The sequence below is a fragment of the Chiroxiphia lanceolata genome, chromosome 8 (genome assembly GCF_009829145.1).
Source record: "Chiroxiphia lanceolata isolate bChiLan1 chromosome 8, bChiLan1.pri, whole genome shotgun sequence".
NCBI classification, from domain to species: Eukaryota; Metazoa; Chordata; class Aves; order Passeriformes; family Pipridae; genus Chiroxiphia; species Chiroxiphia lanceolata.
Window position 1 is genome coordinate 22,174,787 of NC_045644.1, and position 12,404 is coordinate 22,187,190.

At 35.6% G+C, this 12,404-nt stretch overlaps 1 protein-coding gene across 3 annotated transcripts in view; it reads left to right on the top strand.

Annotated features, from left to right (window-relative positions):
- ADK (adenosine kinase) overlaps nt 1-12,404 on the top strand; it is a 278,700-nt gene that overhangs the window by 65,034 nt on the left and 201,262 nt on the right. For all 3 annotated transcript variants that reach the window (XM_032694367.1, XM_032694368.1, XM_032694369.1), the window contains exon 4: nt 8,749-8,827. In XM_032694367.1, coding sequence (XP_032550258.1) covers nt 8,749-8,827 — 79 coding nt within the window. The remainder of the gene's footprint in view (nt 1-8,748; nt 8,828-12,404) is intronic.

A 12,404-nucleotide genomic window follows, 5' to 3' on the forward strand; every position in this document is an offset into this window, starting at 1 on the left:
GGACAGTTCAGGTTGCTTCTTTCCAAATTTTCCACCACTACCACCACCCCCAAGTATCCAAAGATGTTGATAAACAGCTGATTCCTTTAGTAGTTTCCAGTGCCACCTAATGAAAATAAAAATGTGGACACATGATTAGGTGCTTAACAAAAACTTACAAAAAGGAAATATATTTGGGAGGAAGGATGTGTGCTTGTGCTAATAAATATTGCCTGTGTTTTTGAGCTGAGAAAATCATGTTATTACCCACTATCTGATGACTGTCTTAATGTATATTAAAGACAGAGCTGTATTGAGAAATAGGGACGTTAAAGAGAACTAAACCAAAAATATCTCTTGGTATTTAGTGATGGTTGTGCTTAAAGCAGTGTTTTCTGCAGTCATTATTTCATGAGGAAATGCTTACAGTTCACTACATGTTAATAGGACTTTAGAGTGGATGTAAACTATCTTCTTGGTCTACTTATATCTCCTGGTCTATTTTTAATGTTTTCTTGGTTTAAATGTGCCAACCGGCTACTAATTTAAAAGGATTTACAGTAACACAAAGGGTGAAGAAAAACAGATATTTTAGCAGTGTAGTTGCATTGACATGAACCATGTATTGTAAAGAACAAAAAACTGGTTTAGGTTGTGGTTAGCAACTGTCACTGTTATTTTGGACTTTGTGTTAATAGAAAATATTACTTAGATTAAATGCTTCTTGATCTGAGTGATGTATGGAAACAACTAGCTTATAATTTGGTTTTGAACAGCTCTGCAAAACTCCCTTATATTTTATTGACTCTGAATTGGAACTCAGACTTTGCACCTAACATCTTTTTTACTGTTTGGATGTATTTACGGATAAAGTACAAATTGTAAAATTACTATAGCAAAACATTTCTGTCTACCAAGTGTGAGTGTGCATATGGATTTTTTTTGATTGTTGTTGTTGCTTTATTTGTTTGTGGGGGGTTTGGGTGGTTGGGTTTTGGTCAGCTCTTTACAAGCAGTTTAACATGACTTGTACTACAGCTTTAGATAATCTCAGTTTACCAAAGATAAGGCCTAGGATCTCCTCTGACTGAATTCTCTTAATATTAAAATATTCTTGGCAAATACTCTATTAAGTGGAACAAATTTTCGCTTTGATGTGAGCTGGAATAAGTTGATGCTTGTGAAACAGCATTTTCAATTAGCATTCACTAAGGGTTTATTGACAGTTAACACCTGGTCTCTACTGTGCCAAGTGGGAAACATCTACTGCAGTTTCTTATATTTGTTGCATAATTAGGATTATGATCTCTAATTTGCTTTTAATTTTGTAAATCTAGTCTTATTTTCAAAATTGGTTAGTGTTACTTTTATTCCTGCATTGTTATTGTAGAACAAAGACACTGAAGTGTTGAAGGATTAGGAAGTTCACTACTTTGTAATATGATAAACAACTTGCCCTTTCATTGGTTAGTTAGCAGTGAAATTTGGACATGAAGAATTGACTGGTAGGTCTCAAAAAGCACGTATTCTTCCCATGCTTCTTATGAGAAGCAAACGGAACATGACCCAGGTTTTTTTGCAGTAGTATTCCGGTACACGAGCTGCCAGATGTACGCTGGGAACATCAGGAGCAAGGGTAAACATTGTAATACTGCAGAGAAATAACAAAGGAAATGACCTTGTTCCTTAGTGCTCCAGAACATACTTTGGCACATCCAAGGATGAAGAAGGTAAATGCCACATACTTTTCCCTGCCTACAATGGCTTTTGATCCTTGTTAGCTGTGCATAAGGGCAGAGAGCTGTTTCTGGCTTTGGTGTTTTGCAACAAAGATGATGGTGGCAATCCCTAGATGGATCTGCAAAATGTTTGAGTCTTGGCTGATGTTTTGGAAGATCTTTCAAAAAGACAGTGGGAGGAAAGCATAAAGTCGTAGTAAATTACTGAACTGACAGAAATTCTATAATAGTATTCCTGGTTACCCATCCTCATGTGAAAGTTTTGAAAATATTTTGGTTAGAAATGTAATAGACAGAGGGTGCTATAGTAATTATATATAGTGCACAAATTTTAAGATTTGAGAGGGTGCTCTGTGTATATATAGCAAGTGTATCCATTTGTGTTTAGGGATAGAATCATAAATGTGATCTTTCAATAATCTAGTGGTATAGGGTGTTTTGGGGGGCTGGGGGGTGTTTTGGGGGGCTGGGGGGTTGTTGTTTGTTTTTTCTTTAATTTTCCTGCAGCATTTCAGAATATCAACAGAACAACTTGCCTTGTGGTGGCTAATACTTCTGAGTGTAATCATATGTATTTTCAAGATAATGTAGAGGAAGATATCCAGATAATCTGGAATTGGGGGGGGGGGGGGGGGAGGGAACTTTTCAAGAACACTTGCATAAATTTTTCTGACTCTACTGAAAAAAAAAAGACTTTGAGAAATTTCTTTAAATCATGATCCTTAAGAGCTGATGTTTTAACCTTACATTTGAATGACTGTTACTTTTTCCATCTTGTTTCAATATGCCTAAATGCAAACACATGTGGAAAATGTTCTTTTGGCTTTTATCAAACTGACATTTAAGTGCATTTTTTTCAACCTTGCTAACATTTGTGGTAAAATATTTCAAAGCTATGAATCTTGCAATTTGCCTATGCTTTTTTTTTTTCTTCTTTCATATATTAACATTTGGTACTCATAATCCTAACCTGTTTGGAATTACTGGCTTTTTTCATTTGGTGTTTGTTTGGATGAGGTGATTAGGAAAATACTTTATGCGAAATTCTAGTTTGCAACAGTAAATGCTTTCATGAAGAGTCATCGTTCTATGAACTTCAGTAAATAAAGGAGAAAAATATGATAATATGCTCTATTCAATTTTAGCAGTCATATTCCTAACACATTTAGGTTTCTGTTGTGTTATATGTCCGTGGTGCTAACCTGTCTCCAATACTTCCTTTTTAGCATGTTTCATTCTTCCCCATTACTCCCCTACCCATTCCCAAGGTCTTTAATTCTGTGCCAAGCTAATAAGAACTAGCTCTGCATAAAGTCAGTCATTGCCAAGCAGCTGTTATAAAGTTTTCTCATGTACCTCTGTGAATGTGCCTCATTTCAAAAAGGGATTTTTGCTCTTTCAGGTCCAATTTTAAGCAAGAACAACCAATTATGTCTGTATTTCAATCTTAATTTGTTATATCTCAAAGAGTAGGGGTAACATTGTTCCTATATGTAACTATCCTTTCTAGAGTTTGAACTTTGAATACTGAGTTGTACAATTTAGATAGAGAAATTATCTACACTCCTTAGAGTTAAAAAATATGAATTGCTTTTCTTTTTACCCACAGTATTTGTCCCAAAATATTCTCCCTTCTGTTTAAAAGTAATACCCTGTGATTTAATTATCATGATTGAATCTCAAGACTAGACTGTTCCTTAAATGTAAATTAGATTTTGCTTAGGATGAAATTATGAGGGCTTCAGCTTGCCTGCTAACACTGACCAGGAAAGGTTGTCTTTCAACAACATGTGCCCCATCTGCCTGGTGGTGTGGCTGCCTGCATCATTCTGGCGTTGGCCCAGGCTGTGAGGAAACTGAGAATGTGACAGATGACAGGCTTGTCCAGATGTATGCATACTACTTCTGCCATGCCCTGCAAAACAATCAGGATGCAGGTTTGGCATATTTAGTTGTTTGTGTGGTTTATTCCATGAGGGTTTCCTTAAAAATTGCAATATTTGGTATTGGTTTTGTAGTTTTACTGAGCTTTCAGTATTATAAACAGGTTGTATAATATGATGCTCGTTCTCTTAAATACTTTTTTCTTTTATTTATGGAGTGATTTCATAGACATTCTGACCTACGTACTTAATTTGAAGATTTAAGTAGATTTTTAAAAATGCAATTAAAAGGATCAAACGTCTAACTGTCAGTGTATTAGTTGGTTCTCCTCACAGCTGAATCATTTAAAGCTATTGCCATGTCTTATATGGCTGCTTCTTGCTAGTAAAATAATGCCTGGGAAGGTGTCAGAATCACCATTAATTATGATTTTTAATTAAATCTAATTAAAATATCCAATAGTTGAAAACATACCAAATCGTAGTCTACTCCTCTCTAGAGCGTTATCAACAAGGGCTGCATCCCCAACTCCAATTTACCTCCAAAGAAAAGAAGTTACAGACTTATGTGCAACTTGCAACCTTTATTATTTAAGAGGTTTCCGTCTTGGTGGTTTTGAAGGTTTTTATAACACCAAGCAAAATATACAATCACTGAAAATATTTATTATTGTATACGAAATAACCTGATTTTTTTTGTCTACATTCAGGCTGTCATTATCTGGCATACAAAAGGAAAAAGGGCAAAAATTATTTTTCTCTCCTCTCTAGCTGTTTTTGGCAGCTGATTTTTTTTTTAAGTGTAGCTCCCTGCTGATGTATGCTATTGAGTACATCTTAGGTAATAAGCAGATATATCAAAAGATATCCAGGGCAACACACCCTGCTGAAAAACAAGAGATTACTTTCCTCTACTTCTTGCAGATAAGTAGCTTCTGACATATGCATCAGGAATGTTTTTTTCTGGTGCAGTCTCTGTATAAGACAGTTAAAATGTTGGTATTCAGTGGCCATTTAAACTCTTCAAAAAGAGTTCCTTTGTAGTTTAATATAACTTGTGTCATAAAACTTACGGCATTACTTGAATTACTTTAATTTTCCTTACTGTAGCTTCATTGCCTTATGTTGTCTGCTTTCAGTTGTAGGGTATGTTTTATGTGCTTATTTTTCTTGTCAGTTTGGCTTTGAAACCGTGGTGAGCCAAACGTGAGTGTATCTGTTACTGTGTAACAAGAAGATGGTCCCCTCTCCAAAAAGCCTCAGATTTTGTGTATAAAGCAAGTTACGGGAGATGGGTATTGATCCAGGAGAGGATTGCCAGCTATTACGGCTGGAGAATAGCCTCGGGAAATCACACTGCCTTGCTGATGACTTTTTTTGACATTACAGTGAAAGATAGTTGCAGGAAGATTTAAAGTAGATTTGCTAATAGTCATAGAAAATTCTAGTAACTGGACAGTGGATGATATCCTGGGGTTAGTGAGGGGAAAAGCTATTTTTGTTGACAGCTTTGTGCCCAGAGGCTGTTGTAAATCTGAATGTACCGAATGAAGGATGGTGTGTTCAGTGCAGAACACTTTGCAGGGCCTTGAAAACACAGAGAAGGGACTTCTGTTTGCAATGACTGAGAAGGGGGAGAAGAGAGCTGTGGAGAGAGGCAGGAGCTGGTCAGAGGGGTAACCAGCACAGATGATCTTTGCAGGTGTCTGAGGGGATTAGATGTTACGATGAGTGCATTTTTCTGTGTAAATCATGCTTTTTAAGAGCTGCTATGAGAAGGAATAGTGTAAGGTTTAAACAGGATTTTGTAAGAGCACACAGAGAAGATGGATGACAATGCTCAGGTTATGAATGGTCTGGGAGACAAACAGGGTTGTGAAATTGGTATGGCATATGTAAGAAGAGTCTGTGCCTTCTAAAAATAAGCTTCGACCTCCTGTAATGTAAGGAGCCATATTTTGTAAAAAAAAAAAAAAGGCTTAAAGATTATGTTCTCATTCTTGTTCGTATTCCTTTATATAATAGCTTCTTTGACTACCACCTTATACTTTTTTTTTTTTTAAATAGCCATTAATTCTGTCAAATGTGAGGGGCTACTGAAAAGGCTCACCTTTATTATCAAGTTCCAATTAGTAGTATATGCTTTTTTAAAACAGGGAGAAAAGAAAAAACCTGACAAAAGTGCTATTGCCTTTAGTATAACTGAGCAAAACATTAACATATCCTCTTTGGTCAGTGCTAGAGTTATCAGCAGTATCTCAGCTCAAAACATATGCTACTGCAAATGCAAACTTGTTTTTGTTAAAATATGCTTTAATGTGGTGGACAAATTCATGGTACCAAAAGTAGGGCCCCCTTTATACGTGGCCATTGTGGGATTTATTATATTCTGTTATTTAAGGTAATGGTATGTTGCTAGGTCAGGAAAAGGGTCACGGTTCTCAGATATAGCAGAGCCTAAAGAATACTCAGAAAGACCAACAACTGCAGAACGTGAAACACAAATAATATTAGTCTTGCTCATAAGGTTCTAATTTTCTTGAATTATCCTAAGTGTGATAACAGCTTAGTCCTGAAGCACACACAGAAGCTCTGTTCAGCATTCTAGACCTTGGAAGTTGAACTTCCTTCCTTAAAGTGGAGGGGTTTACGAAGCAAACACCATGTTTCTGAAGCCATGCTGGAATGACAGTCTTCTCTTTGCAGGTCAGGCATACAGCAGGCAGTGGACAAAGTCTGTGTTCCCACGCTACCTGTGCCATCTGCTGACACTGTGAAAAATGTCCATCTAACTGTTCATCTTAGATAAAAACTATCAGCACTCTGAATTTTGAGGTCATTCTTGATACACTTGGTTACCAGGCTCTTGTGGATTAAAACATCACAATTATATTGTCCTTTTGACGTGTCATGGAAAATGACCAGCAAAATGTACTTTTCTTGCAGCTGTATGAACTCGTTCTATTTTATATAACAGATGGTTAGACATTGAATGCACCATCTTAATTCAAAGAAAAGGAGTTAGGTCTTTTAATGTTCGATCTGAATACTGGAAGGACAGTCACCATTGTTTGTCTTATTCTATTAAGTATTGTAAAATAATTTGTTCAGATTATTTCTTAGATTACATAACTTTCACTTTGAAATCTTCATAATACAGACAGTATTTTATGGCTGTTCCCAATGTTGGGGTTTTTTTTCCCAAATTCAGATACTACCTATTTTATTTTTCATTTGAACTACAAGTATTTAAAGACATACTTATCTAGGCTTAGAGCTGATAACATAGGTGATCAACTGCAGTATATACTGGGTTTATGAGGTTTAACATGCCATTAAATAACATGGACATGGAAACTTTAGCTGCCTTTAAGTAAAGGAATTAAAATATCAAGTGGCATGCTTGTAGATATACAAGAATACAAAAATAACTGTGATTTGCGCAGTACACGCTCAAATTGAGTGAAAAGGTAAAATGTCAAATAAATTAAAGAAAAAATATTGCTAGAATGCTTAATTGGTTCGTGATAGTTTGTCTTTGCTTGAGAAGCAATTGTTAGGAGACTTACTGGTTTTTGTTATTTTTTTCCCCCACATTCAGCTACTGCTACCATTGGAGGTTTCAATTGCTTGACGTAGAATTGATAATTAATAGTATGAATAACTGTGAAAAGCATATGTAGTAATTTAGTTCTTGGTTCTTTCTAATTGTCTGCCCATTGGTAGTTTGCTAGGGTGAGTAGCTCATTATTCAAACACTTTAGATGGAAAGCACTGCAGAAATAAAAATCCTCTTATTAGAAACATGGTTTTGAAAAAAACCCCCACCTTTTAAACAAACAAGTCATTCTTTGACAAATCTATCACCAAAACTGTTGTTCATGTACTGTAAAGAGATTGGGGTTGTGAGAGGGAGAGGACAGGTAAGGTTGGCAGATAGCATTCATTTTTCACTGTGTTCCGAAATAAGATGTAGAAGTAAATACAGTAAAATATATTGGAATACATCTAACTGGACAGGCTTAATTTGTTGAAGGTAAACAGATAAAGTAAATAGGCATTAAGGGTAAAGCTGTGCTATTAATTAGGTTTGACCTTGAGGTCATTTTGAACCTCAAATCTGCAGAAATTTACAGTAAACGTTTTGACTTGCCTGCAGGAGTATTTCCTTCTAAGTCTAATGTCTTCTGAGTTTGTTAATCCTGCTGTTTAATCCATTCATTTTGAAGTGTGCTTGGAATTTAAAGGTGATACGGTATTTGTGCACAGCCTCCCTGCAGCCTCCACAACTCCCTCATTCCTGTTCCCTTTTCTATGACACTTCCCTTTTCTGTAGCCTGTGATCAGGGAGGAGTCTGGTTCTTAAGCTCTGCTGTTCTGTGATCAGAGATGGAACACATATCCTAGACACCGAAGAGTCTCTTACAGACGCTGCGTCTTAACCAGAAAGTTTGATCTGAAATATGAGGGTAGATATTTCTGTTAGAAGTTTAAATATTTGTTTTAGTGTTCAAACCTAATATACTACTGAATGTTAACACAGAATTCTGTGTTCTCATAGTTGTATGACTTGAAGGATTTGAAAACTCACCTTGGAGACACTTGCCTTTTCTGTTATCAAATTTTCTCACACACTAGTAGATTTGCACATCAAAGTTCTTCACCTGTCAAAATATACCATTTCATATGAAATTTTAAAATGTAACACCATTGTTTGGGTCAAGTTAATTTTGAACTAGGCAACAAATCTCAATCTTCTCACTTAAACTAGAAATAGAATGTAAAGTTTAATGGGATGAAATAAGTATCTGAATATCTTCATTTATGTAATTTTTCTTCAAGGATGTATTTTACCTATCTAACAATTCACTCCAGTCAAGCCTATACTTCAGATGTTTTTTTCCCCTCAGTTGTTTACTCCACTTGCAACTTTAAGGTGAAGAATTCAAATCGATGTCACACTTTGTATTGTAATTTGGACAAATCTAAATAGAGTTTCCAGCTTGCATCATGGATAACAATTGATGTGTATGAATGTCTTGTTTACAAATAATGTGATGTCATCTACTTCTAATCTTCATGTCTTTTTCTGAAAAAAAAAATTGCAAAGTTTAACTTTTTTCTTTTCCTTTTTTTTTTTTTAACAGATTCGAAGAACTTGTGAAAAAATTCAAAGTAGAATATCATGCTGGTGGTTCTACTCAAAATTCCGTTAAAGTGGCCCAGGTTTGTTCTTCCTTAGCAAAGAATTACTGCTAATTTCAATGTTGAGTTGAATCCACTTGATGCTCTCTATTGTCTGTTTGAATGAGCACTGCAGAGTGGGTACTTGGGACTCTGTTGCTCAGATTATGCTTATAGGTTTTTATCTGGTTTGTTTTGAAGTTGTGCTCTTTAGTCTTTTCACACACGTTCTGCTAAGGTTGTAGTTACAATTGGAGTGTACTGGGAGGGAAAGGGTTTTGTCAAAGATCTGTGGTGGAAGGATGAGAGGCAAGGCCACGGTCCCTCGCTGCAGTTAGGAACCTTACAATGAGGAGAAAAAAGTCACAATGAGAAGGGTTAATTAAACAGAGAAGTTGTTGAATCTCTGTTCTGGGAGACTTTCATAACTTACCAGTATGAGTTCTTTAGCAATCAGATCTAAATTTGAAGCTGGCCCTGTGGGTTGGACTGGAGACCTGCAAAGGTCCCATCTAACCTGCATTGTTCTGTGATTCTAATCACATTTATCCTGTAAGAACTTGCAAGTTTGTCCATAAAAGATCAAAATGTAAAACTTCCTTTTATACAAGGGGAATGTTTCTGGCTATGGGTATGATGTATAACAGTAATGATGGATTTGGTTTCAGGTATATTAGCTTTTCTGTAAGTAAAGTATGCCTTTAGTCACAATACTTTCAAGCATATACCTGTGTGAATATTCTTAGATTGTGAGAGGTGTAAAAGTTCTATAAATAAAAACACACAAACAATTATAACCTTTTTGGTAATGATCCTGGCTTATTAACTTCCAGGCTCCCTGTATAGTTAAAACTTACTGCCAGATAGGATTAAATGCACATTTGGAAGTTATAATCTAATAAAGGTTGCCCCCACCCATAAAAGGTAAAAATATATTAATAAATGCTCCTCCTTTATACAAAATAGTTGCTGCTTCTTTACAAGGTTTTCATTTTTTAAACCCCAAATGTCTTGAAATATTTGTGATTTAAAAATGTTGCATGTGTTATAATGTATATGGCATTGTCATTCTGAAATGGTTATGGTTTTAAATAAATCAGTTTTCTGAGCTTTGTTTTTAACCAATTTGTTTACTTCTATACTTTGTAAAAGCCTCTTCATCAGGAGAGCTCAAGTTATGGGAAGCAGTCTCTGTCTGTATCACCTATAGGGGTGCTTGACCTATAGGGGTGGTGTAGAGGTGATGCCTCTTTCATGACAGGTGATTAGAGGTGAACTTTTGGAAGAAGTTCTGCAACTGTTTATTAGTTCAGAGGCATGAAATTCTGCTACCATTCCTGTATCTAAACTGGGGAGGTTTAGAAGCAAATGCATGTGGTAGGCTCAGTTTCTGAACTTTAAAATTTTCGAAGACCCAGGATTTATTTCCACCTCTCCTTGAAGTGACCTCTGTGACATCAGCTAATTTGTTAATGAAGTATGTCTCAGTCTTAGCTGTCTCATAACCTATCAGTGCAGGTGTTGTTCAATAATTATACTATGAAGGACACCATAGAGAGTCAAGGAAGTAGATGGAATTTGAATCAACGAAATGTAGGGATTTCTGTGTCAATGCTCCTTTCTTACATGATTGGGTTTTGTCAGTGAACTTTTCCTTTATCTTGGCTCAGAGCTGGGAGACTCATTCAGCTCCAGTTGCCATCTGGAATTGTATTTGTCTCCAGAAGGTTTGTCATCTCCTAGTTTCTGTTTCAAATAAGATTGAAACTTAAACAGTTGTGCATGAATAAAATAACATCAGTAAAAGACTTTAAAAGTGAGAGAGAGAAAAAAAGAGAATTCTGGAAATCTTGAAAGAAGCTCTTATTCTTTAAGCTTTAGCAGAAGAAAAAAAGTGTGAGGATAAAAAGAAGTAGTTGAAATGTAAACCAAAAATCGAACTAGAAATTCTGGAAGAGTACTTTTGCAGCAATATAGCAATATTCATTGGCTTATTGGAGAAAATGAGCGTGTAAGTAATCTTAGGGATGAATAACTTAAATATATATTTATTTGTTAAAGGAAAGATGGATTTAGCAAGCTTGACGGGTGGCTGAGAAGTAAAGGACCAATAAATGAGTGCTGAGGGAGCCACACAGAGAATGTGGATTCTCTGCAATAAGATACATGGGGAAGAAATCCTAAGAATAACACTCTTATTAATTTCTCAACTTGTGTTACATTATGGGAAAAGCTTGAAAAATCATGCTATAAAGTGAGAGATGAAACTTAAAAAATTTTTGCTTCAGTTGTTTAAAACTTGATGAGAAATAATGACATGTTAAAAAAAGGCATCCTTGGAAGCCTGGCTACAATGGAATACGACTGAGTCAAATGGTTGGAAATAAATGGCCTCTGAATTCTGGCAATTGCTTTTTTAAAAGTTGATTTCTGAGTGGGAAGGCACTCCTTCTGATTAAGGAGTGCAATAGGTAAAGTGCAATTAATAAATTGATTGGATTAAAGTAAGGAAGAATTTAGGAAGCAGATAAAAGGGTTATTGAATTGCTTTTTTTCAAATAGTTGTCTTCTTTAAGGGTCAGAAAGCAACACTATGTTGAATAAAAATACCCAAAGGCAAAGTGGGTGGAGAAACTTAGGAGTATATAACCTGTTTAAAAAGGAACAATGAACCTGTCATATGCTTGCTTACGTGGTATATGATCATCCCCTCTGTTATATATGCTTATATATTTTGGATATTCCTTTGTATCTGCAAGATAGCGAGATCTACTCAAGAAGTACTATCTGTTTCTGAAAAGGATAAGCCAATTTCTTTCAAAAAGGAGGAAAAAAGGCTAGAAATACCGTATTTATCATGTGCGAGAAATTTGAGATGTTAATCACAGAAAGAGGCAATAGGAAGAAGCTCTGAATTATGAAGAAAACTGGGAAGAAAATGAAGCTTAAATCATGGGGTTTGGAACTAAAATTTAAAGCAGCATCAACTATAATGGAAATGAAGATTTTAGAAGTTTACAAAGAATTAATCAGAATTGCAGTCAAGCTGTGAAGAGCAAAATTAGATTTTCTTTTTTTCTAGCATGTTAACAGAAAGGGAAGATCTGAAGTGCAGCCTTGAAGGAAGAATTTGGCTGGTAAGGTACTAAAGGGAATCTTGGTATTTTTCAGTGTTGTTTTCCAGCAGAGCAGAAGGAGAATGTGTGGCAAGTTTGCAGGAGTGAATGATGGTAAAGAGATGGAGAGCATTGTGAGGCTCAAAAAGCTGAATGTTGGCCATGTTGAGTGCCCAAAGCAGAAATTATATGGAGGGTTAGAAAAAGAGAAAGGTCTGGACCTATCAGGAACAGCAGAAAGGATCTTTTTTTGTAGAAATGCTTCTAATATACAAAGTAGTAGACATATTTCCACAAAATGAAATGTGGAAAAATAGTCAAAACATACATTAGAGGGGAAGCTCTGTAAAAGCAAAGTCAGGAGCAAATGAAAAATTATTCTGTTGCAAAAGAAATACAGAAGATGGAAGATAAATGATAAAGGGACAGAAAACTGGAAATAGCACACTCTTCAAAAGTGTGTATAAAAGTATTTTTATAAGTCACTAATATTTTTTAAAATA